General features: G+C 45.2%; 1 protein-coding gene across 5 annotated transcripts; it reads right to left on the reverse strand.

Moving 5' to 3' along the window:
* Nucleotides 1-1,894: 1,894 nt before the first annotated feature.
* NCLN (nicalin) lies at nucleotides 1,895-25,822 on the reverse strand. Of its 5 annotated transcripts, none has more exons than XM_066636695.1 (15): nucleotides 25,486-25,818; nucleotides 22,283-22,473; nucleotides 19,765-19,909; nucleotides 18,695-18,789; nucleotides 18,358-18,438; nucleotides 17,486-17,589; nucleotides 17,281-17,369; nucleotides 16,858-16,997; nucleotides 14,883-15,073; nucleotides 11,790-11,877; nucleotides 11,674-11,712; nucleotides 11,415-11,578; nucleotides 10,315-10,368; nucleotides 6,217-6,295; nucleotides 1,895-2,450 (listed from the first exon to the last, which is right to left on the reverse strand). In XM_066636695.1, exons 1-15 carry the CDS (start codon nucleotides 25,670-25,672, stop codon nucleotides 2,391-2,393), a joined length of 1,707 nt encoding a protein of 568 aa, XP_066492792.1. In that variant the 5' UTR covers nucleotides 25,673-25,818; the 3' UTR covers nucleotides 1,895-2,390. The 5 variants fall into 5 exon arrangements, with proteins under 5 accessions (XP_066492792.1, XP_066492793.1, XP_066492796.1 ...); XM_066636696.1 differs by having other exon boundaries at nucleotides 14,895-15,073; nucleotides 25,486-25,817; XM_066636699.1 differs by having other exon boundaries at nucleotides 25,716-25,814.
* Between the last annotated feature and the right edge of the window lie 97 nt (nucleotides 25,823-25,919).

Here is a 25,919-nt window from a genome sequence, read left to right on the forward strand (position 1 = left end):
TGGACACAATACTCCAGGTGTGGCCTTACCATCGATTTGTACAACGGCATTATAATACTAACCGTTTTGTTCTCAATACCCTTCCTAATGATCCCAAGCATAGAATTGGCCTTCTTCACTGCCGCCGCACATTGGGTCGACACTTTCATCGACCTGTCCACCACCACCCCAAGATCTCTCTCCTGATCTGTCACAGACAGCTCAGAACCCATCAGCCTATATCTAAAGTTTTGATTTTTTGCCCCAATGTGCATGACTTTACACTTACTGACATTGAAGCACATCTGCCATTTTGCTGCCCATTCTGCCAGTCTAGAGAGATCCTTCTGGAGCTCCTCACAATCACTTCTGGTCTTTACCACTCGGAAAAGTTTGGTGTCATCTGCAAACTTAGCCACTTCACTGCTCAACCCTGTCTCCAGGTCATTTATGAAGAGGTTGAAAAGCACCGGTCCCAGGACAGATCCTTGGGGCACACCGCTTTTCACCTCTCTCCATTGTGAAAATTGCCCATTGACACCCACTCTCTGCTTCCTGGCCTCCAACCAGTTCTCAATCCACGAGAGGACCTGTCCTCTAATTCCCTGACTGTGGAGTTTTTTCAGTAGCCTTTGGTGAGGGACCATGTCAAACGCCTTCTGAAAGTCCAGATATATAATGTCCACGGGTTCTCCCGCATCCACATGCCTGTTGACCTTTTCAAAGAATTCTATAAGGTTTGTGAGGCAAGACTTACCCTTACAGAAGCCATGCTGACTCTCCCTCAGCAAGGCCTGTTCGTCTATGTGTTTTGAGATCCTATCTTTGATGAGGCATTCCACCATCTTACCCGGTATGGATGTTAGGCTGACCGGCCTATAGTTTCCCGGGTCCCCCCTCTTTCCCTTTTTAAAAATAGGCGTGACATTTGCTATCCTCCAATCTTCTGGCACCGTGGCCGTTTTGAGGGACAAGTTGCATACCTTAGTCAAGAGATCTGCAACTTCATTCTTCAATTCCTTAATAACCCTTGGGTGGATGCCATCAGGGCCCTGTGACTTATTGATCTTTAATTTATCAATGAGGTCTGAAACATCTTCTCTTTTAACCTCTATCTGACTTAACTCCTCAGTTAGGACAGGCTTCAGTGCTATTCTTATTTCTCAACTGTTGTATTTAAAAGGCCTGAGGTTTACAGTGTGTATATAAGAATGGAAGGATAATTTTTTGATAAGGTATTTTACATTTTCTGGCTTTGAAGAACACCAGCACAGACTATGTAAGGTTTACCAAGAAATAAGGTGACAGCAGCTGTGGGTTTTGTGGATGTTTTTCTTTGATTTTCTGCTGCTAGAAGAATGCCCCCTCTCCACATGCTGCAACACACAAGCAAAGAGTAGGCAGATTTCAGGGACCCACTTGTGCTTTCACTAGAATGCCACAGGTCCACCCACAAGTTACAACATAAGGGCTCAACGGGTGCTTTATGCAACAGTTATTAGAATGAACTGAATATATGCGTACAAATCTACATAATAGTGATTCCAATAGCCCAATTTTGGAGGGAGGGAGGCAAAAAGCAGCTTTGTGGATCCTAGCCTACCTTCTGCCCATCCCCTCCCCAAACACAAAAGGACATAGCATTAAAAAGCCATCTAGAATAGCTATTCATGTATAGACATCTTTCCTCCAGGAAGACTAGCAAATTTTCCTTAAGGAAAGATGGCCATAGATGAATAACCCCAACCACTAAGTCACTGCCATCCCAAACTATCCTTTTCTCATGCTGAGACTGTTGCAGGTCCTGGCTAAACCAGAAAATCAGTCTTCTTGATTACATCTGAAGGGCAAAAGCCATCATCCAGATCTATTGTAGTTACTGAAAACCGAAGTTGCAAAATCAGGGCCAACAATGTCAAGGAAAAAACCTCTTAGTACTTATCTTTAATTTACATGTGGACATTTTATAAAAACAAACCAACTACTCCAAACACACCTCCAAGTTTTTTTCATCAGGCAGGCTCCATGCCCCTGGGCCCAAGGTGTCTGCCCCCAAAGCTTCGAAGTATGGCACGTATCACTCGTTTCCAGTTCAGCAGCTTTGCACTTATGAAATGTTTTTGTTCAGATGAAGATTTCCAAGGTGGGGGTGGGGAGAGGAGAAAGACAGCCATTCACTGTTTGGTTGATCTGGAAGGAGGTGTATCACTGCAGTTCTGGCCCAGGGAAGGGGATGGGGAAGAAATGCAGGTTTGCAGAATGCAAAGGAGTTGGAGAGTGTTTTAATCTCAGCTTTTTCTCTCTGCTCCAGGGTAGCAAAGGGAACAGAGAAATCAGCAGCAGCATCCTTTGCAAACACAGTCCTGGACAGACTTCCTCCAATGGCTCAGATTTCACAGTAGTCAGTCTCTTCATTGCTGCTTGGATTTCAGGGACAGTCTCTGCACCAGCTTGTACAGGAGGCTGAAATGCTAGAAATTGTAACAGACATGGTGAATGGATGCCTTTGCGGCTAGATTAGAGCTGAAGCAGGATGGCAGGGGAGAGAAAGAAAATGGCAAGTTATCTTAATTGGGGGGGGGGGGGAGATTTAACTGCAACAATGTGAATTCTCTAAGAATAGTTTAGTCCAGCAGTTCCCTAACTCCCAGAGTTTGGGAGCTGCAGTAAGTCTTTGTGGGGGAGTGGGACTGCAGCAATGCAATCCCCAGAGGCAACAAGGACTTTGTTTTGCTCATCACCAGCAGTCTCCCAGGGGTGCATGAAGCTTCATAGAAGCCTGTGCAGGGCCCCCCAAGCCTCGGAATATCTAAAACAGGAGTGTCAAACTCGTTTCATACAGAGGGCAGAAGTTAGCATTCAGGGCTCCAGATGAGGGTCGGAAGTGATGTCATTAAGCAGAAAGTGACATCATTAAGCAGCTAATGGCCAGAAATCAGACCCTGTTCTCATATAGAAACTCATTAACTGCAAATCTCAGAAAAGAAAGTATGCAAATTTTGATCATATTGCAAGATTTGGGAAAGCCCAATTTTTATGTGGACTGTCATTTCAGCTGTAACACCTCAGTAGCTGAGAGCCTGAGGGCCGGATAAAGAGCTTCTGGGGGGCGCATCCGGCCCCCGGGCCTTATGTTTAACACCCCGATCTAAAAGATCGCAATCCACTTCTAATTTTTGATTGCGAAGCCCAAAATGGATCGCAATCTTTATTTTTAGATTTTCTGAGGTTTGAGGAACCCAGGAGGCTGCTGCTGGTGGTGGTGGTGAGTAAAACGAAGCCCCTGTCACTTTTGGCATGGGCGCAATTCAGGAGATTTTGTTGTTGCATTCCCCCCTCCTTAAAGAGGCAAAGACTGAGCTCCTCAGGCTGAGGCATCACAATGCCCCAGTTTGAGAACCTCTGGTTTAGTCTATAGGAGCTTTGAATCTGCATTTCTTCAACAGCACAGCAAACATCTTCAGAAATGGAGAGGAGCTGCGTTAGAACTTTGAATTGTGTCAGAAACAGCAGATGGGGATGCTGCTTTTAAAAACAAAGAAAAATATATACTCATAACCCTAGGGAGGATGGACAGGACGGGACATATGCACTAAGGAGCTCTTTAGATGGATGCTGGTGATTGGATTGAAACAATGGTTGCAATCAGAGCACACTGAAATCAGGCATGTGCTAACCAAGTATCAATTGAGAGGCAAACCTAAGTCTCCTCAACTTGTGTTTAAACAAAGGACTCACAAAAAAATAAATTTTCGTTATCATGGCTGTAGACATTTGTAAAACTGGAAAGTGGTAAGCTTTAAGATTCAAAGTGTAGAGAGACAGGCAGACATTGCAAGAGGTTTTTCACCAAATTCAACATTTTTTTACAAACATTTTTGGTAAACATTTTTTACAAAGGCTTTTATGGCTGGATGAGCATAATTTAACATGTTGTTCGATTCTTTAAGCCGCAGATTAAAACACATTATAGCAGTGGTTCTCACACATTTAGCACCAGGACCCACTTTTTAGAATGAGAATCTGTCAAGACCCACTGGAAGTGATGTCATGACCAGAAGTTACATCATCAAGCAGAAAATTTTTTAACAACCCTACCACACTTACCCAGAAGTAAGTCCTATTGACTGACTATCATTGTTAAAAGAATATATATAGTAGCTTGTTAAAAGTACAGGTCTGTAACATTTCCCCAAATGCAGTCACATACCATGGTAGCATCAACTCTAGTATATTAAAAATATTGAAATGGGGACCCACTTGAAATTGGCTTGTGACCCACCTAGTGGGTCCCAACTCACAGTTTGAGAAACACTTAATTATAGGATCCAGTTCCAATGTTTCACTTTCAACTCTGGAAAGCATCTTTAGGAGTTGTAAAGAATGTGTATAATCCAGTGGTTCTCAAACTCTCTGGGAGTCTGAGAAGCACTGGTAAGTCTTGATGGGGTGGGGACTGGGATGTTCCAATGGCACTGCAGCGATCACAGTGCCGTGGGCACCCAGGCACATTTCAACATACCTGGGGGGACTGTGCAGCCTCCCAGAGGAACTTGGAGGCCCACAGCCCCTTCTGCGAGCTTCCTCTCCGCTGCAGTGGGAGCTCCAGAGCGCAGTGTTTCCAAAACCAGAAGTGGGTTTTGGAGCCCACTGGATTGGCGTGGATTGGACCCTACTGCAGCAGAGGGGGAGGCTCAGAGAGGGCTGTGAGTTCATAGTCCCCCCAGGTATGTTGAAAGGTGCCTGGATGCCCATGGTACTGTGATCGCTGCAGCATTGTTGGGATACCCTTAAGGGGAAAGTGACCCATTTTGTTTCCAATGGTGAGTTGCGACCCACCACTTTGAGAACCACTGCTCTGTCAGTTGGCTGCTGGCTTAACTGCCAGCTCCTGCTTGAATTTTTAAAGGCATACGAACACTCTTGCCTATTCATCATCACTATAATTTCTTATATAGGTTTTTCCTCAAAGTTTTTATTCTAGTATACATGAGTGCTGAAGCCAGGCATTACTTAAACAGAGTCTCCTCTTTTTTTGTTCATGTTTTTGAATTTCAGTGGTCTCTCTTTAGATTCTAGAATGGTATTGTTGCACTGTCAAAAGAACCCAAGTCTGATTGAAATTTATTTGGTGGCCAGTTCTCACAGCATGCTCTGCCATTGCTGATTTTTCACTTTGCTCTAAGTGGAAGTAGCATGCGTGTTCCTTTTCTCTAGTAAGCATGCTCCTATTTGAGGCCCCTATGTAGACTTTCCCATCCTTGCAAGGAATGCGATATACACCAGCCATGAAAAGTGGAGATCTTTTATCCTTCATGGACTGCAACTCCTGAGATATCTTTTTGGTAGGTTTATAGATGGTTTTGAGTTTGGCTTTCTCCAAAACCCTCCCAATCTTATATGTGATTTTTTGCCTTATATCATATATAAGTCCTTACAACAAAAAGGATACACAAAACTAGAAATTAATAGAGCATTGAGACCCAGACAAAAAGTGACTGCACAAGACAATGACACCAGAACAAAAGTATTTTTGCCTTATATATGATGAACAGGCAAAAGAGTATGCCTTCAAGCAGAAGCTGACAGTTAAGCCAGCAGCCAACTGACAGATGAGAGGATACAAATTCTTTACAACTCCTGAAGATGCTTTCCACAGTTGAAACTGAAATGTTAGAACTAGATCCTATAATGTTTTTTAATCCATGGCTTAAAGACTCAAGCAACATGTTTCAACACTTATGCAATTATGTTTTCAACATTTTTAATCCCAATTTTTAACCCACCCCTTTCCTAGGTTACAGAACCGCTAGATGAATGGATATATAAAGGTAGGTGAGAAGGGGTCTCTCTACACATACTTCTAATTCATTCTGACATTTTTAATTGTATCTGGACTGGAGAGCATGAGGGACAGAAATAAGCTCTAGCCTCTGAACAGCAAACATTTGCAGACTGTTGTCACTCACTTCCCTGTTCACACAAGGAGAATCAGTTTTATAAACCAAATCATGAAAGTGCCTCTGATACCTAAAGAAGGCAGCTGCACTTTCTAGGAGCCTGGACCTATTTCTCAATATACTGTGAAAAAGCCTCTTTAGTAGACTGCCCAAACTCAAGGAGTACTATGGGAAGTAGCAGCCCAAATGCCTCTCAAGCCTAATTTTGCACAGCCCTGCCTGCATTTTTTGAAGAGTGTGCATTCAGAAAGCCACAGAGATTCTTCACTGTACTCACTTGGACAGCTATGTAGGCAACTCCAAGATAGGCTGCTATGCAGAGAGCCAGAAGTAGGTCAAAAATGGCTGGCTTGACTCTGAAAAACAAACCACAACCATACACACAGTTACTTCAGGTTTCTCTCTCTCTCACACACACACACACACGCATGCGCGCACACACACACTCAGTACACACCTGCACTGCTTCCACCAAGAGGGGATTTAAAGAAAATGAGAAACAGGAACAGCAGCTACCCTCTGGAGAAGGGCATGCATCTCTTTTTCCAAGTCATTTTGTCCATGCAAAGTAATACTTCCCAGCACCATCTGCCATCTGAACTATTTCTCCCCTAGAAAGAAAAGCATCCAATTCTAAGTATCTTCCCCTGCAGTCTTGGTGTTCAGGATCATGCATGCAGCTACTTTGGGCTAACACTCACAACAGCTGCTTTAAATGGCAGTATCCTCAGGAAGAACCATTCAATTCTCTCTACCAGATCGGGCGGCCTGGACTTGATTTCCCGCTACCCAACTATTTTGTGAACTAGGCAGGAGGAATGTTCCACTGGTTTCACCTGCCTGGCCAGCATCCCCCTCTTCAAAGCATTGGTTGTCAGATGGAGAAAACCCACACTGAACCCAATGGATCACACACCTCTCTGATGGCATGTCACGCCACATCGGAATTCAAGGAGAGTCTGTAAAATATGTTTCCCTAAATTTTTCTCGACTGACAAGGTGAGAGCAAACCAGTTTCCCCCTACGCCAGCCTGTAATGCACATGTGCCATCAACCTCACCATCTGGTGACTAGGGAAAACAATGACATAGTGGGCACAACAGAAACCTGGTGGAATGTGGAAAATCAGTGGGATACCGCAATCCCGGGCTATAAACTCTACAGGAGGAACAGGGAGGGGCATGTTGGAGGTGGGGTGGCCGTTTACGTTAAGGAAGGGATAGAATCCAGCAAAGTAGAGATTGAAGGCGGGTCCACCATAGAATCTCTGTGGGTTAAATTACCAGGCCTGAGGAGCGATGTAATGCTGGGGGTGTACTATTGTCCTCCAGACCAGAAACCAGAAGGGGACCTTGAAATGAGGAAACATCAGGGAGGTGACAAGGAGGGAGAGGGTTGTAATCATGGGGGACTTCAATTATCCTCACATCGACTGGGTCAATTTGTGTTCTGGTCACTAAAAGGAGGCTGGATTCCTTGACATGCTAAATGACTGTGCCTTAGAGCAGCTAGTCATGGAGCCCACCAGAGGACAGGTGACTCTGGATTTAATATTGAGGTCTAACTCAGGACCTGGTTAGAGATGTCAATGTTACAGAGCCATTGGGGAACAGTGATCATGCTGCGATCCGTTTCGACATGCACGTCGGGGGAAGAATACCGGGCAAATCTCTCACAAAAACCCTTGACTTCCGACGAGCAAACTCCCCTCAAATGAGGAGGCTGGTTAGAAAGAGGTTGAAAGGGAAGGTAAAAAGAGTCCAATCTCTCCAGAGTGCATGGAGGCTGCTTAAAACAACAGTAATAGAGGGCCAGCAGAAGTGTATACCGCAAAGAAAGAAGGGCTCAACTAAGTCCAGGAGGGTGCCCGCATGGCTAACGAGCCAAGTTAAAGAGGCCGTAAAGGGCAAGGAAGCTTCCTTCCATAAATGGAAATCTTGCCCTAATGAGGAGAATGAAACTGTGGCAAAATGTAAGAAAGTGATACAGGAGGCCAAGGGAAACTATGAGGAACACATGGCGAGCAACATTAAAGGGAATAATAAAAGCTTCTTCAAATATATTAGAAGCAGGGAACCCGCCAGAGAAGCGGTTGGCCCTCTGGATGGTGAGGGAGGGAAAGGGGAGATAAAAAGAGACTTAGAGATGGCAGAGAAATTAAATGAGTTCTTTACATCTGTCTTCATGGCAGAAGACCTCGGGCAGATACCGCTGCCCGAATGGCCCCTCCTGACCAAGGAATTAAATCAGATAGAGGTTGAAAGACAAGGTGTTTCAGACCTCATTGATTAAAGATCAATAAGTCACAGGGCCCTGATGGCATCCACCCAAGAGTTATTAAGGAATTGAAGAATGAAGTTGCTGATCTCTTGACTAAAATATGCAACTTGTCCCTCAAAACGGCCACAGTGCCGGAGGATAGCAAATGTCATACCAATCTTTAAAAAGGGAAAGGGGGGGACCTGGGAAACTATAGGCCGATCAGCCTAAAATCTATACCAGGTAAGATGGTGAATGCCTATCAAAGATAGAATCTGAAAACACATAGATGAACAATACTTGCTGAGAGAGAATCAGCATGGCTTCTGTAAGGGTAGGTCTTGCCTCAAGAACCTTTTAGAATTCTTTGAAAAGTTTAACAGGCATGTGGATGTGGTAGAACACATAGACATTACATATCTGGACTTCCAGAAGGCGTTCCACACAGTCCCTCACCAAAGGCTACTGAAAAAAACTCCACAGTCAGGGAATTAGAGGGCAGGTCCTCTCATGGGCTGGGAACTGGTTGAAGACCAGGAAACAGAGAGTGGGTGTCAGTGGGCAATTTTCACAATGGAGAGAGGTGAAAAGCAGTATGCCCCAAGGATCTGTCCTGGGACCTGTGCTTTTCAACCTCTGCATAAAAGACCTGGAGACAGGGGTGAGCAGTGAGGTGGCTAAGTTCGCAGATGACACCAAACTTTTCTGAGTGGTGAAGACCAGAAGTGAATGTGAGAAGCTCCAGAAGGATCTCTCCAAACTGGCAGAATGGACAGCAAAATGGCAGATGCGTTTCAATGTAAGTGAGTGTAAAGTAATGCACATTGGGGCAAAAAAAATCAAAGCTTCACTTATAAGTTAATGGGTTCTGAACTGTCTGTGACAGATCAGGAGAGAGTTCTTGGGGTGGTGGTGCACAACTTGATGAAAGTGTTGACCCAATGTGCGGCGAAAGTGAAGAAGGCCAATTCTATGATTAGGATCATTAGAAAAGGTATTGAGAACAAAACAGCTAATATTATAATGCCGTTGTACAAATCGATGTTAAGGCCACACCTGGGGTATTGCATCCAGTTCTGGTCGCCACATCTCGAAAAGGACATAGTGGAAATGGAAAAGGTGCAAAAGAGAGCGACTAAGATGTTTACCGGGTTGGGGCGCCTTCCTTATGAAGAAAGGCTAATTGACGCCTGAGGGGGACATGATTGAGACATACAAAATTATGCAGAGGAAGGATAAAGTGGATAGAGAGATGCCCTTTACATTCTCACATCACACCAGAACCAGGGGACATCCACTAAAATTGAGTGTTGGGAGGGTTAGGACAGACAAAAGAAAATATTTCTTTACTCAGCATGTGGTTGGTCTGTGGAACTCCTTGCTGCAGGATGTGGTGACGGCATCTGGCCTGGATGCCTTTAAAAGGGAATTGGACAAGTTTCTGGAGGAAAAATCCATTACGGGTTACAAGTGATCATGTGTATGTGCAACTTCCTGATTTTAGAAATGGGCTATGTCAGAATACCAGATGCAAGAGAGGGCACCAGATGCAAGGGAGGGCACCAGGATACAGATCTCTTGTTGTCTGGTGTGCTCCCTGGGGCATTTGGTGGGCCACTGTGAGATACAGGAAGCTGGACTAGATGGGCCTATGGCCTGATCCAGTGGGGCTGTTCTTATGTTCTCATCTCATCATCCAATAGAGCAGTGGTTCTCACACACTGAGACCCATTTTTTAGAATGAGATTCTTGTCAGGACCTACCAGAAGTGATGTCATGACCAGAAGTGACATCATCAAGCAGGAAAATTTTTAAAAATCCTAGGCTGCAATCCTACCCACACTTACCCAGAAGTAAGTACTATTTACTAGTATTTTTAAAAAAAATATACATAGTAGCTTGTTAAAGTACAGGTCTGTAACATTTCCCCAAATACAGTCACATACCATGGTAGCATCAAGTCTCATATATTAAAAATAAAATATTGAAATGAATAAAATATTGAGGTCACAATTCAGGTTGCGAGCCACCTGAAATTGGCTCGGAACCCACCTAGTGGGTTCCAACCCACAGTTTGAGAAACACTGCAATAGAGAACTGAGCCGCTGATGCTTACCTATATGCATTCATTACTTGCTTCAACTGGTCATAGAATACAAACTCGGGATCACTGATTTTTGTTTAAGGAAAGAGAGACATTAAAAAAACTTAAGTATCTAACATAGTTCATTGTTAGAGCTACAAATTAAAATAGAAAGCTGTCATAAGACAGCTTGTACAGAATAAAACCCTGAGTCCAGTGGTTCCCAAACATAGCTGGGATATCCCCACAGCCTCTTTTTTCCAACTCAACCAGGTGTTAGATTTTGGATCTAATAAAATTTCACGAGATTCAAGATGGCAGCACATAGAAGAACAGGTAGGAGGGGCCACAGGAGGCACCCCAAGGTGCCCCTGTGAGTGTGCTGTGATGCTCTAAGGTGCTGTAACACATACTTTGAAAACCCCTACCTTTGTCTAGCTAGTCAAGTGCTATCTATAGACCTCCAGGTGATCAGGTAAGCAGAGGTCTTTCTCAGCTCTGCCCTTTTAATTGGAGATGCCCAGACTGAGCTTGGGACCTTCTGCATGGAAAGTCTATGCTTGATCACTGAGTTAACTACAGCCTCTCAAAAGCCTGCATTTCAAAATAATGGGTAGATACATTGGCCAACAATACTTTAGTTACTGATTCTGCTTCTTCCTGCACTCATGTTATCAAGAATTGATAACTATAACTACCCTGGAGGAGCATCAACATAAATGTATCCCAGGCTTTCCTAAACAGAATCACCTAGGATACCAAGTGTCAGGAAACAACAGCAGGAGAGGGGGTGTTGTAGGCTTTTTGTAGGCTTCTCAGAGGCATCTGGTTGACCATTGTGGGAGACAGAAAGTTGGGCTAGATTGGTCTGATCCAACAGGGCCCCCGCTAATGCTTGCAGGGTGACCCATTAGAAAATGCCATCCTGGTTCCAAATGCTAGTCAGAAAGACTCTGAATTCAGATTATCCTGCTTCTTCTGGGTGTCCACTACACAAAATTTGCCTCCACTGGGGCAAATGCCTGATGCTACAGAAAAAGGTGAATGTGGGGGTGATAATGGTGGAAAGGAGTATCACATTGAAGGGAAATCTGTTCAACAGCCATGGATAGCCTCCCCTCCCCCATGCTAACCGCTTGTCCGCCTTCACATGATGCTGCTTGACATCTTTCAGGTAGCGACTCATATAATACTCAAGAGTGTTGATGAAGGTGCTGTCTTTGTCAACAAGCTGAGCAGCCCTCGGCTGGCTGGTGAGCCAGTCCATCACTGACTCCATCTGTTCCTGCTGGATCTGCTGCAGGAGCACAGAAGAGAGAGGCATCCTGTGAATTAATGCCCATGTAGCCCTTAGGCACTTGCCTGGCACATGGCATAGCTGTGTTTGCTTACCATCTGTTCTGTGAAGACTTGGAGGTCAGCAGGCACTCCCTGGAGAAAGAGGGACAATGATGAATACACATGGCTAGGGCAAACTGACTGAGGACAGATGAAGGAAAAAAACTGACCTTTTCTGTTAGGTTATAGATCACCCTAGTCAATGCTTCAACAACAATCCGGGTGTTGCGGGTTAGAATTTTGGAGTCAACCTGTGCCCTACAAGAGGAAAGACAACATCTGTGTTAGAATTGGCTCTTTGCTGGACACAGATAAGTAGGCAGAGATTTCACAACAAATGGTAAAGATCTCAAGAAGGGGCAACCAACTTATTGCATTTATAAATGTGAAGAAAGTGTGCAAAATCTACACTTCCTTTCTAGGAGAAGGCAAGGGCTACCTACTAGAAGTCAGGTGGCTGAGTTTATAGAAAGGCTTGGTGAGCATTAGGGAGTTTGAGAACTACTTGAAGATCTCTGAGTGACTTGTAGCAGATCACCAAGGGTTTTCTGACATTCAAATGTTCACAACAATGAAGGCTCCCCCCCCTTGCTGAAATCAAGAAAGCTTGGGGGGGGGGAATCAGGAATGAAAGAACTGAGAGCTCAGTACTAAGAACAAAATTTCTGAGTTAAGCTTGTACTCTGAATTGCCCTGCTCTAATGCATCTCTGCACCCCAATCCACTATTTTGCATCTAGTTCTGGCTGATGAATCTTAGGTTCATCAATGAAGTTGATCCTGAAATACCAGGTCTTTGGAGGTGATCCAGACCAAATTTTTGCGTCAATTGATGTATGTTCCCCGATGTGTGCCGAACACTGTGGTCAGGCTGGAATCCGGTACCCCAAGTATAGAGATGTCGATGTGGCTAAATGCCTTACATTATTTCTTGAAGATTCACTCGAGACAGGATAACTTTACTTATTTGATCCTTTCGGATCCTTTCGTAGGCACCTGGGAAAGAAGGTGCTTGGATCCTTTCAAACTCTGCGATCTCTCCCCAGAGTCTTTAATGATGATGAGCCCAGGAGATGCAAAAGAAATATTGCGTCAGAGGTTGGTGGACCTTGAAATGAGATCTGCGAGAGCCAGTCTCTCTCTGTATGTTTTTCTTGGGGATCAAGCTTTTGTACTTGCACCGGCTAGATATTTTTATAATATTGTTATTCCTAAATTTAGGATTGCTTTTACCAAAGCTAGGTGTAATGTACTTTTTTCAGCAGTTCTTTTGGGGCGCTATGCAAGGCGTCCCTATTCAGAGAGACTGTGCCCCAGCCCTCAAAATGTGGTGGAGACAACTGTTCACATTGTTTTGCAATGTCCATATTACGATGATTTGAGAGCTAAATTTATCTCCCCGATCTTCAGTACTGAAACGGGGATGCAAGTGGAGGAGCAGCTTGCTTTTCTGCTTTCTGACGTATACTCTGATATATCATTCAGGGTTGCCTGCTTTTGTTATGCTGCACAGTTGGTAAGAAAGAAAATTGAGAGTGTAAACCTCTGATTTTATGATTTTATATATATGTAAAGGGGTGTTGGTTTTAAATTCTGTGTATTTTGTTTTGTTTGTCTGTGTTTAGCTGGTCGGATGACCGTAAATAAAGTATCTAAGTTGATCCTGCAAGCATGACAACCCCAATTTAGGAAGACATGGACAGTTGGGCAACATTCAATTGGGGGAAGTGGATAAAAAACAATACAAGAAACACACACTGGTGCAACCTCCCCAACTCAAAAGGTACCAAAACGTATCAATTTGCATTTTAAAAATGCAAATGGGAACACTAGAGAAAAACAGTCTACATGGCACACCTGGGAAATGGCAGGTACTTATGAGAGCCCATTAAGGGTTCACCCTATTTGCATCCCTTTTCCAAACTTTTGCTTCCAATAATCTACTTATTATGCATAATGTGGTGGAGGAATTTTGGACAGCACCACTTCAAATATTTGATTCCACAACTGCCTTGAATGCTCTTCCACATAAAGATCTCTCTCTATGCAGCAAACCATATCAAGAAGAGATCTAGGTTCAACCTCTCCACTCCCCCACCAAGGTGTTAGTTTATTATATGCAAATATAATACACCTCACACCCTCCTGTGATCTAATTCTACTACCTCAATCTGTGTAATTCTTTAGAAAACTCTTGGCCCCTTTATACCAAGATTTGGGCCAAGTTGCACATTATCTTGATAGGGATAAAGTCTTTAAAGTGACTGTGGTGCTTCATTTTTGGCTGGCAAGATATTTACCCATATGCAGAATGCAAACAGACTGAGGCATACATGTGCCTCACCACAGCATCCATACCACTCACATGCCTCTGACCTGTTCTGATTGCAGAAGTTTGGGTAAGGAGGGAAGAACAAAGATGAAGTCACACTAGGCAATATCAGATCACTGTGCACCCTGATGAGTAGTCTTCCTTACCCCCCCCCCCAAAAAAAAACATGAAATTAACAATTGCAGTGACCACTAAACTTAAAACTACTTTTAAAAAGCCACCAGACAAATTCATGGGAGTACAGAACACTCAAATTTCCACATTCACAGGCAGTCTACCTCTGGATCCTAGGGACAAAGGCAGGCTATTGTCTTCATAACTCACCTGTCAGCTTTCCTTGTCTGATCTTGGAAGCTAAGCAGGGTCAGGCCTGGTTAGTACTTGGATGGGAGATAGCCTGGGAATAGCGGGTGCTGTAGGCTTATACCATAGTCTTTTGAGACTGAAGGTTACCAACCAGCTTTCCTGAGTCAGCCTACATTGGAATGCTAAACTGGATGTGTATGTGGTCTCATGAAACCAGGCTGCTATTACAGTGCTGAATCATCTCTCCTGTCTCACCCCTGGCAAGAACCAGGGTGGTGTAGTGATTTGGGAATTGAACTTAGACCTGGAAGATTCAGTTTCAGATCCCCACTCAGTCATGATGTTTCCTGGGTGAACTTGGACTCAGCCTCACCTACCAACTCACAAGGTTGTTGTGGGAACAAGAGGAGGGAAGGAACTATGTACACTACTCTGAGCTCCTTAGGAAGGGCAGTATTAAAAAATGTGAGAAATGTGAATTGTGAGGTTGAAATGGCCAAAGAGCAAGTTTTCCAAGCCGTCAGGTTGCATTTTCTGATGCTTCCAAGCTCTCCTCAGTCAACAAATGGACAGCAGTACACCATGCCTCTTCATCAGCACCTAAGCCCTACTTGAGGCCTCCTCACCCAGAAGCTGACCTCACGTCCATGATACTATTGCGCAGGCCCTCTCGATGGCTCTCAAGGTGGGAAACAGTGAAGGCTGGCAGACGCCGAATGGCAAAGCGCTCATGCTCCCATGCTAGCATGTCTTCTGCTAGGTTGATTTTCTTGTGCACCATGGAGAACCTCACTTCTGGAAACTGGCTGGCAATCACCTGGTGTGAGCAACAAGACAGGAATTAAGACCTTTGGTAGTTTACCTCCAGATTCCTTCAGGACACAGGTGAACAGAGATTCACTAAGGACAACAGGGCCACTAAGCCTACTTTTTCTACCTACTCCCTTCCAGTTGAACCAAAATGCAATGTGCTCTTTAACTCCTCCCATCACCAGCACAAAGAGCAACTGAGGCTCTGGCACACTTATGAGTCTCAACTGTTTCTTCCTCTCTGCATTTGCCTTAGCTTCCACATACAGCAGGAAACGAGAAGTGGAATATAAAATGGAAAGCCTTGAATCCCTGGTCTCTATCTTTCAAGGCACAGGGAGACTTCAAAAGACAGAGTGCCCTTGTCGAACACGGTGAGGGCCAGAAATAGGCTTCAGGTGACCTACTGGTATTGTGTACATGGGATCCTAGGGCATGATTAGAGGGCACACAATATAGTTGCCTTGCTGCAACTGAGCAAATCTGGGTCTGAGTGGTGACTGGATGGGAGACCATCTGAAAGTAGCCCCCCCCATCTGTGTGCTGCTATGAATTTGACAGTGTACTCCACTACAGAGAGACAACTGTACGCATAGGAAGTGTTAACAGAGACTAAAATGTATGTATTATTAAAACTGCTTGTTTAAATCAGCACATGCCCAAGTCAACAAGGTCCAAGTCCTAGATTCTCTATTTAAATGAACACAGACTCATCCCTCCTGGGTTCCACGCACAGAGCTTGAATTACCATGACTCTTTCAGAGCAGCAGGAGGAAAGGTAACCTCAAATAATGACCTCTGTTTAAGAGGAAAAATTGAGAGGAAGCAATCACAGCAAGCTGTGTGGATTCTGTCCTTCACCACAAGCACCCCTGAAGGAAATGGCTACACAGTGTAATGCTGATTGTGGTACAAGAAAAAATCTTTGGCTAGGACTTACCTCCCCAACTCTCACATCTGTCCTGCATGCTGAACTTCTTTATCAAACATTTATTAAATGTACAGTCTGACCTCTGTATCCACAGGGGTTCTGTTCCAGAATCCCCTACAGATACCAAAATCCATGATTATCAGGATCACAATGTAAAAGTTGGGGGGGGGGGCGGGAACACCAAAATAACATTCCTTTGCTTTGTGCGGTCAAACAGTGCAGTTTCCAAGCTTCTCCGGCTTAAAAATAGCTCAAAAGATGCACTTCCAGGTTGTGCAAAGGTTCCTTGCTCCTCCCAACGTCACCCCAGAATGAATCACAATACAGTCTGGGGCAATGCTAGGAGGAGCAAGGAACCTCCACATGATCTTGAAATGTGTCTTTTGAGCTATTAAGGGTGATGTTTCCAGATGGTCTCTCATTCAAGCACTTATCCAGACCTGCTTAACTGCAGCAAGGTTAAGAGGGCACTGTGTGCCCTCTTAACTATACTCTAGGATCCCCCAACTACACAATACCAGTGGCATCTTTTTGAACAAGAACTTAACAGAAGAAACTGGAATTTTAAGAAAGCTCAAGTTAGTGCAAGGATACATTAAGATTTGGAGACCAGAGAGTAAGAGTTTGCAAGTGGTTTTACCAGAGATTATTTTGTTCACTGCCCATAGATGGGGTCATTGTTCCATCTCCCTCCATGTTTGGACTGCAATGGTGATGTGAATATCGGCTTTGTCACCCAGGCATTCCCTTTAGCTGGGAATGCTTTGTATGCCAAACTGGCAGTACTACCACATATGCACTTGTAAGTTCAATTGCTGACACCGCTCTTCGAACACAACCAAAATTGATCCTTTCCTTACCAGTTCCAGCTCCTTCAGAAAAGCATGCTGTAGGGTTCCCTCTTTTGGAGGTTTTGAAACATGCAGGTGGAGGCTGTTTCCTCGCCCCAAAGTGTCCAGACAGAGGACAAAAGCGACATTGTCCTGCAACAAACTGGAATCTGAAAACGGACACAGAGCTATTAAACTGATGGTCCTGGGGGCTAATCCTCTTGCCAAGGCAACATGTGCTTGACAACCAAAACCTGGGCATTTACTAAGGACTAGTTAAACGGCTCAGGGCAGCTCCAGTGAGGAAAGAAACAGCATTACTCCCCTGGGACAGCTTCCCAACCAGTCACCCAATACCTCCCTCTCTCCTCTTAGCCACCTTATCAGCAAGCCCAGTGCCCTCCCCCCCCCAAGCTTCTCCAAGTCATTAGCTATAAAATACGCCCACTGTACCTGTGTGATCCAAGTTGTCTTCCAGCCACCTCTTGGTCCCTTGATAGTTAAACTTGCCGCCTCCAGATGCAAAGAACAGCAAATTATATCTGTGCATTTGAAAACAGGGAATGGGTGAACTTAGATTTCAGTTCAGAACTTAGACAAAGCTGTTTGGAATAAAAGATTCCAGCTCCCCAGGAGAAGAAACTGCTCCCTTTCTTACCCAGCATGGGTCCGTTTGTAGGTATAGAGGCGAGAGAACAGCCTGGCCAGTTCCAAGAGCACAGAGACTCCGCTGCCATTGGAGTCTGCACCATGGGAGAGCCACTGGTGGGGGGGGGGGGGGAGAGATAGGTCGATGTTAAGGGACCTCACTTAAAGTTGTTTCATTCAACATTGTTTCATTTGAGAACTGATGAACAATTTTAAATCTTCTGACCTCCGCGTTCCCGGCGACTGCACACTGTTGGGCTACCAGAAGCTGCTTCTGGGACACACTGGGCTTGAGATCCACTTCTCTGGCTTTGTCATGCCCCAGAATGTCATGCAGCATTCTGGGGTGCAACACTGCTTTGCAGTGTGATAGGAAAGTGCTCAGTAAGCCCGCCATTATGCTCTCTTGTTATGGAGCCCAGCTATGGTAAAATTTGTAAGGACTTGCTGTACTTCAAACAGACCGATGGTCTGATTCTATAACTTTGCCAAATGGGAAGGAACCCAAAGATGGCTGAAGTAAGTAGCCTTCAACTGGTAGGCTGGAATCAAGAACTGGGCCATAACAGCAGTACTACCACAATTTATGTTTTGGTCCACCCAAGAAAGTGAGAAAGAGGAAAGAGAGCAAAGACAGAAGACTGTTGGCTTAGGTTATCTCCCCTTGCTTCAAGGACTAAGTTTTCTCACTCAGTTAACGTGAACAATATTGCCACCCACTAGGAACAATATATAACCAACATGGAGCCTCACCAAATACACAAATCTCCACCAGCAGTTTGCCCAAATTTAAGGAATATTTCATTAAAACAATCATGTGGCTCAAGTAAGTGAGTCAAGGTGCACTGCAAATACCTGGGACACCTGCTAAGAACAACTTACTGGGGCCACTCCAAATGAATCATAATGAGCAACAACTACTATAGTGGGCAGGTCTTCTCCTCCCAGACCAGCCAGCCGCCCCTAGGGGAAGGGAACAAAATGTTAATAGAGGCAACTGCTACCATAAACCAAATCATCACCAAGCACAAAGTATCACTCCATCAAGAGCCCAGTTTGCAAGGAATGCACCCTGGAACCTCCAACCTTGGCAGACAAGTCCGAACTAAGCACTTCCTCAGCTCCAGTCAATAGTACACAACTATCACTGGGTTCTCAGGTTGCTTAGGACTGCTCCCTTCAAAAGGCAAACTAGACTACGCAGTGCTTCCGAACTCACCTCTACACTGGTGATGAGCCAGTCATTGACAGCTTTGCTCTGAGCCCCACTTGTCACCATCTGGAAGCCATTGGCAGTTGCCGTGTGCAACAGAACTAGAAACAAAACAGGGATAGAAGGTGACTGGTGTGTCCTGCAGTTTATAGACATACTTCTGTAGAGGTATAGATTAACGTAGGTGTAGATTAACTGAAGGTAAATAAAACAGCAGATAATGTAGCTGCAACTGCCCTGGCTTTTCAGTATAGTGAATTAAATTTTCATGTGAAATAAGGAATTGTTAGAATTATGGACAATGAATTTTAGTTCTTTCGATTACTGTTTCTTTACTAAAAATGACACTTCAGTTGATGAAAAACTTGTCATGAATTGAGCTACACCAATATTAGGTTATTGCATTTTGGTTTGATCTTATTGTTTGAGCTTGTACGAGATTAACTATTAAGCAACCAACCACAAAAACTGAGGTTAGCAAACAGCCACTTGGTAAGTTGTCACTGCAATCAAGAATTGCCTTCCAGTAACCATGTAGATAACATGGGATAGGGAAGCTCTGCTAGCTACTGGGTGTGCAACCAAACATACATCCGATGTATTGTGATCACAATCAACGCAAGGGTGCCTTTAACACACGTTTCTGGAGTAGGACAAGATCCTAAAGAAATGCTGATTTCCACATAGATTTTTGCATGCTTGTTCCAGGTCTCAGTGAAGGGTACTGCTTGAGCATGGAGGTCACCTCATGGCAGCCTGGGGGACTGCTGGCTCTTTAAAGTTTTCAGTCGAAGCTGCCTGAAACCAAGCTGGTCAGAAGCTGCAATGGCTGATATCACTCCCCCTGTGTCTGAAACAATGGCACTCTGGCAGAAATACACCCCTGCATATTTTTGCCTGCACAAGCGTACTTTCAATTGTTGTTTGCTCACCATGGTTACACTTGATCTTTTCATGTTTAAATACTTCAGTATATATATGTGTACACACACACACACACACACACACACACACACAGAGCGAGGAGGAATTGCAACACTCATAGCAGATCAGCTACCTGTTCAGAAGAGGCCTACCTTCAGCAGCTGAGGCCGAGCCTTGTGATGCAGAAGCTGCCTGAGTTTGGTCATAGATTGAAAGGAGCTCGTCATCTTCCTTGGCAAAGTAGACGGGCACAATTGTTTCCATGGCCAGCATTTCTGGCTCATTCTCCATGAATTGCTGTGGAGGAGAGAGGGAAGCCTAAGGGAAGGTCAAACTCACAAAGCAGCAGGCAGGAGCTTTCACACTTATCTCTACAGAACTGTAATTTACTCCCACCTTATCAGCAGTGGGAAAAACTTGGCAGGGCTTGCACAGCTAACCATAAGTTTGAGTTCAGCTGCTGCTCTCCATTTTGATGCCAGCCAACAAGCAGCAGCTATTGTGGTTTGACTTGCACGGAGAAATAAACAGGACCCATTTCCTGCACTGGCCACAAGTATGAACTGTGATCAGGAACATCATTTGTTCCTTTAAAAATGCAGGAGGCAGGATATTATTCTCCTAGTCTCAATCTTTTGTGTGCGACATGAAGATCATAACACTGGCTTATTATATAGAAATAACATATGTGATGTAATTAGAATAAAGGCCCAATCCTAACCCCTAACCCCCATAAGGCCTAATCCTGTCACTGGAAAGCACTGACATAAGGGGTTAGGACTGCATCCTAAGTTAGCCAATATCTACGGTAAGACGGAATTAATTCCTCACTGTCACTTCCAACCATCCCAAAGAGGAAAGAAATAAAGTCTTCCAGTACTAGTGCAATTTTTAGTTTTTTTTTAAAAATTGTGTCCTGCCTTTCAGTCTCAAAGCAGTTCACAAAAGATTCAGTACATAAAAGGTGAGATAAATCTGTTGTATCTATTCATACAACAGATCACAAACACAATAAAATTTAGATTGCAGCAGATTCAAAATTGAAGCAGGGCTAAGAATTTGCAGGATTTAAGAATTTGCAGAAACAGAAATGATTTTGCTGCCTGCCAAAACACTATTAATGAGATAGCAAAAAGGACCTGAAGAAGGGAGTTCCACAACCTCAGCACAACAACCAAGGCATTATCCGCTGTTAATGCAAAACAGACCTCTGATGGCAAGGAGACCCAAGATGGACCTCTGATCACACTCACAGTGTCTTACTTCTGTTGGTCACATGCCAACATGATAGCAGTTGGACATGGTTTAGCAGTAAACAGCCTATACAAATACTTCCACCCAAGCCAGTGGTTTTAAAAGATTTTACCCTATACAGGTGGAACACTTTTACGCACGTGAGTTTCGTTCCTTGACCCGCCTCGATTACGAAAAAACGCGTTGTGCTAAATTAGACCCAGAAATGATGTGTTTTACACAAATACGCTGCAGCCTGACACTTGGGGATGGAAGGCAGTGGTTCTTAATCATCTCCCCCTCCTCCACTCCGCACTCAGCCCTCCCCCTTGCCAGCTGTCCCTGCTTCTTTCACAGGTGGAATGCTTAGCTTTTAAGAGTCCAGTCCTATGCATTTCTACTCAGAAGTAAGCCCCATTGTAGTCAATGGGGCTTACCCCCAGGAAAGTGTGGAGAGGATTGTAGCCTCAGAGCTCAGTCCTATGCCTGCCTACTCAGAAGTAAGTCCCATTCTAGTCAATGGGGCTTACTCCCAGGAAAGTGTGGAGAAGATTGTAGCCTAAATCTCATGCTTTGGCTTGCTGGGAAGACTTGCTTGCTGGGCTGTTTGTGTAGGCTGGAGCACAGAGAGTCTGCACCATCTCAGGGGGGAATTCAGCAAACACTCCCAGAGTTTTTTAAAGCAATCCCCTCTGTTACTACTGCACCTGCCCATGTCTGTGTGTGTGAGAGAGCAAGTGAGTGACTGAGTGCGCTCCACCTTGCTGCACGTATTCGGGCTAAAGATTCCCCTCTTCAGCCTCTCTGCTGGCTCAGGGTCTCTAGGAGTGTTATTGTTCCTTCGCAAGGGGAACCTCTTCTATGGCTCCAGGTCTATTTCCCTGCCTGTGCCAGTCAGAGCCTTTTTACAATGTTTTCTGCTGCACTGAAACGGAGCCAGACACCAGTGCAGGGCAAAGGAGGTAAAGGTGTGTGCAACTTTGAATTCCCCCCACCCAATTTGTGTTGAGATAAATAGGTTGCACCTGTACAAACTTTATCCACATCCTCTTGTAAGCCAAGGAACCACTAAATGCTGCAGGGGACCTGTTCTACAGTCTGGAGTCAGTTCAAGCCCTGTTATGTCTCACTATTGTCTAAAAAGTACATGTCAGAATATACCCAATCCCCCCCTGCAGCTGCAGATCAGCAAAGACGGCTGAGCACTTGTCAGTGTCACTTGTCTGCCAATACCAACCATGTTATGAAATTTTACTCTACACAACAGCACTGAAAGACAGCCTGGTATAGTTTCACAATCAAACTGGAGAAGTCTGCTCCAAGCAATTCGTGGTTGCAGAATTCTGAACTTGGTCTTGCAGAATACTGAAGTCTGGCTTAAAACTCTACTGGAACAAACTTAGCACTACTGCACTTCTAGCTTAATGGGATGCTTACCCGGATAACATCCTGGGGCACCGACGACATGCTCTGTGGTAGGATGATCACCACGGCTCCAGCTGATTGACGGAGGGCCTTCTGATACTGCTCATAAGAGAAATCCATCAGCCGCATCATCACGCAGCGGCGGCTCAGGACATCCGCCTCCACTGTACGTGCCTCTGTGTTTAGCACAGCATTCCTGGTGCCTGCCAAACGAACAAGAGCAGAGGAAGGGACCAAATGATACTCTAAAGTCACAGACACAGGGAGTTTCTTTATATCCAACCCCAGGAACAGGTAGAAGGGAGATTACAACTGCATTGGTAGACAATTGAATGACTGACAGCAGGATTCCTACTTGGCTAACAGCAGCAACAACAAAAGCATCCCTGACACACACACACACCATGGAATGAAACAGTAGATTCATCTGTGAGCTCAATCTTCCCAATGTATGACCTGTATGGAGCAGTGTGTGTATGTATGTATGTATACTAAACAGCCACCGGGTAGATGGGACTCGTTAGCCTGTGAAGGCAGCTCATCTGAGAGAAGGAAAACTCTGATTCCAAACCTCCACTGCCTTGTGGCTACATCCAGTTATGGAAAAGGCTTCAGGAGTCAACCTCGAGGCAAAATCCAGAGCCGGAGTCCCTGAGGCAGTTCATAGCTGAACACAGTCATGCTCTGGCAAATCCTGCGACGCCGCTGGAACCAACCGTATTGGCCTCTGCCTTTCCATTGGACCATTTCAGCGACGTGGAGAGGGGGGATTTGCTGCATGGGTAACAGCCTATCCTCCATACCTACTTTACCCAGGCTTCGTGCACTGGAGAGGACACTCTGTTCCAGAACCACCATTCAGAGCGTGACATCATAGTCTTCCGAGACTGAAGGATGCCAACAACATGGAGCAGTGGTTCACTTGTTTGCCCACTGAGATTCCATTTCCCCCATCTCTAGCTGGTGGTCCTTGGGATCCCAGTAAAAAATTTAAAAATAGATCTATGAACAGAGTATGATGATAATGTCATGGTTATAGAGTTTTTCCATCTTTATTTTTCCCCAGCTTCTTAAACAATCCCTCACTGCTTGAGGTCCTAAACGGACATGCTCGATCTGCCTGCTTTTGTCAGTCTTTCGTTGTAGACCTGAACAAACTGCTGCAGCTTTGCTAAGAAGGTGCACATATCCATGGTTGGCTATCTTGGCTAAAAACAGCTGCTCAGACCAACAGAACTCCATTTCCATTCACCATAGTCCCATTCAACATTCTGCACATGTCTGGGTAGTGGACCGCTGGAGTGGTGACAGCAAGCTACAAGCTACAGCTTGTACTGCATGAGCATTTCCTTAGCATTAGCAGCTACCTGCATGTTCTGGTTGTGCAAGCCGAAAATACCAATTTGTTCTCTTGGAAAGCAAATGTGTCTCTAACATATTTCAGACCAGGGAAGGAGCTTGGAAAAGCATGAATTCTAGAATATTTCTGGCTAGATCAAGTAGGAACTGAATTATTTATCCACAGTGAGAAAAGATTATGAATTAATGGACATACATGCATATATACACATTCATTCAAGATGGGCATTTGGAAATGTTTAAGTGGGAAGGGAAGGTCCTGTTGGTAAGTGCAGTTGACTGGTTAGGATATTTAACATTTCATTGCACTCCAGTCCAAGCATTAGGAACAGACAGGAATTAGCAGGGGTCTTCCAGCACCACACACTGCTTAGATGCACTGATCTACACCTCACACTACAACAAAGATAAGTCTACTAACACTCCTATGAATCTCACCCCCTTGATCAGCGGGGACAAAGAAGTAGTATGCGTGTTATACAAGCAGTACAACATGGGTAACAGGCAGTATTTTAATCTTTTAATTATAACATACTGCATATTGGTTAATACATATGCAGATTGACCATAGTACTTATTGTACCTGCAAGAAGCAGCAACACTTTAATTATATAATATTACTACACTATGAGAAAATTGACAGAACAACTTAGCGATATATTTTTCTGTTATTGCACATAATACTGAATCCAGTCAAGAACATTAACACTATGATAGTTATAACAAGGGTGGGCAAACTTTTAACTTTAGGTATCCTGGACCTTTATCAATTGTGTGGGAGAAAGAATTTCAGTAGGTACAGAGTGTCATCTGTGAGATGACAAGCTGCACCTGCTGAAACTCCATTTTCTGTACAATTGTTAAAAGTTCAGGACCCCTGAACTTGAAAGTTCCCCCCCTCTGTGGTTTACAGCACTATTTAAAGCATTGCATAGCCTTACAAATATCTTCGCCTCTAGCAATCCCACGTTCATTCATTAAACACAAACACACACAATCATAATCATTTAGAAGCATTGTATATCACTAATTACTCCAGAGAAGCCTCTGCATGCATACCACAGCACATTAGAGTAACTATATCACTGTATTACAGCACTACACAGCCATACGCTTAGAAATCCAGGCAAACTTCTGCATTAATAGCATAGGATACAGGCCTGCACATTCTTACACATCGCAATTCAGTGCCACCCTCCCCACCGAGCATAGATCACATCACATTATTTCATTAGTAGCATATGAAAACCCACACATAACAAAGCACTCTATGATACCTCCTCCATTCCGTTGTATTAATACTATATAGTAGTTTTTTAAAATAAAAATAGGATGAAATAAGTGTCTCAGGGCAGCACCCATTTTTCACTGTTTCTTCTTTGTGCAGCTCCTGATGCCTCCACGCCTCCAACCAACACGCATTCGCGCGAGGGTTGAGGGTGCTTGGGTGCCTCACACGCAGCGGTGCTTCTCGAAGGACTCCGGAGGGGAAGCTCTGCCCTCACCTGCCTCCTCACCCACCGCACTTCCACCCTGCGCCTTACACGGGGGGCAGAGCTTTTCAAAGGACTCTGGTGGGGAGGCTCTGCCTCACCCGCCCCCAACCACGGAGTGTGTGGGCTGCGAGTACCTCGCATGGTGGCGGCGCTCCTCGAAGGACTCCAGCGGGGAGGCTCTGCCTCACCCGCCTCCCACCCACAGCACGCCCCTGCGAAGAGCCAAGGCGCCGGTGCCGGCGGAGACGGGCCTTCTCCTTCAGGCCTCCCCGCTCCGCAGCGAGGCGGCCCCGCACGCGCTGCGCAGGGCGAGGGGCGGCGGCGAAGGAGCCCGAGGCCGCGGGGGCCCCGCCGACTAACCGTAGGCCTGCCCTCCCAGCTCGTACTGCTGCATGCGGTAGACGGTGAACTCGTGGGCGGCCGAGGCGGGCGGCGGGCCCAGCAGCAGCAGCAGGACGGCCGGCAGCACCAGCAGGAAGCTGAGCGGCAGGCACGAGGCCTTCAGCAGCACCGAGCCCAGCACCTCTTCGCCGGCCTCCTCCAGCATGGTCGACGGCAGGCGCGGCAGAGCCCACGGCAGCCGGACTTACGGGCAACTCTCGCTTCCTCCTCCGCGGCTGCCCAGCGCCTCTGCCCAAGGCACGCTGGGAAGCCGAGTCCTGTTTAGAAGCACCCGCGAGGCACGCTGGAACTTTCCGCCTTGCAATCGTTCCCCTGAGGCGGCCGAGGAAAAGGACGGAAGTGACGTTTCCAGCAGGTGTTTCGGAAACGACAAAATGGCGGCCCTCATGGAA

Source organism: Tiliqua scincoides, chromosome 8 (genome assembly GCF_035046505.1).
Source record: "Tiliqua scincoides isolate rTilSci1 chromosome 8, rTilSci1.hap2, whole genome shotgun sequence".
Classification (NCBI taxonomy): Eukaryota; Metazoa; Chordata; class Lepidosauria; order Squamata; family Scincidae; genus Tiliqua; species Tiliqua scincoides.

Bases quoted from the DNA above. Each gene is read 5' to 3' on its own strand.
- NCLN (XM_066636695.1), bottom strand. From the start codon at position 25,672: ATGCTGGAGGAGGCCGGCGAAGAGGTGCTGGGCTCGGTGCTGCTGAAG. The intron at 11,713-11,789 runs GTCAGTTTTTTT...CTCTTTCTCCAG, and splicing joins TCTATAACCTAACAGAAAAG to GGAGTGCCTGCTGACCTCCA. The intron at 11,579-11,673 runs GTAAGCAAACAC...GTGCTCCTGCAG, and splicing joins AAGTCTTCACAGAACAGATG to CAGATCCAGCAGGAACAGAT.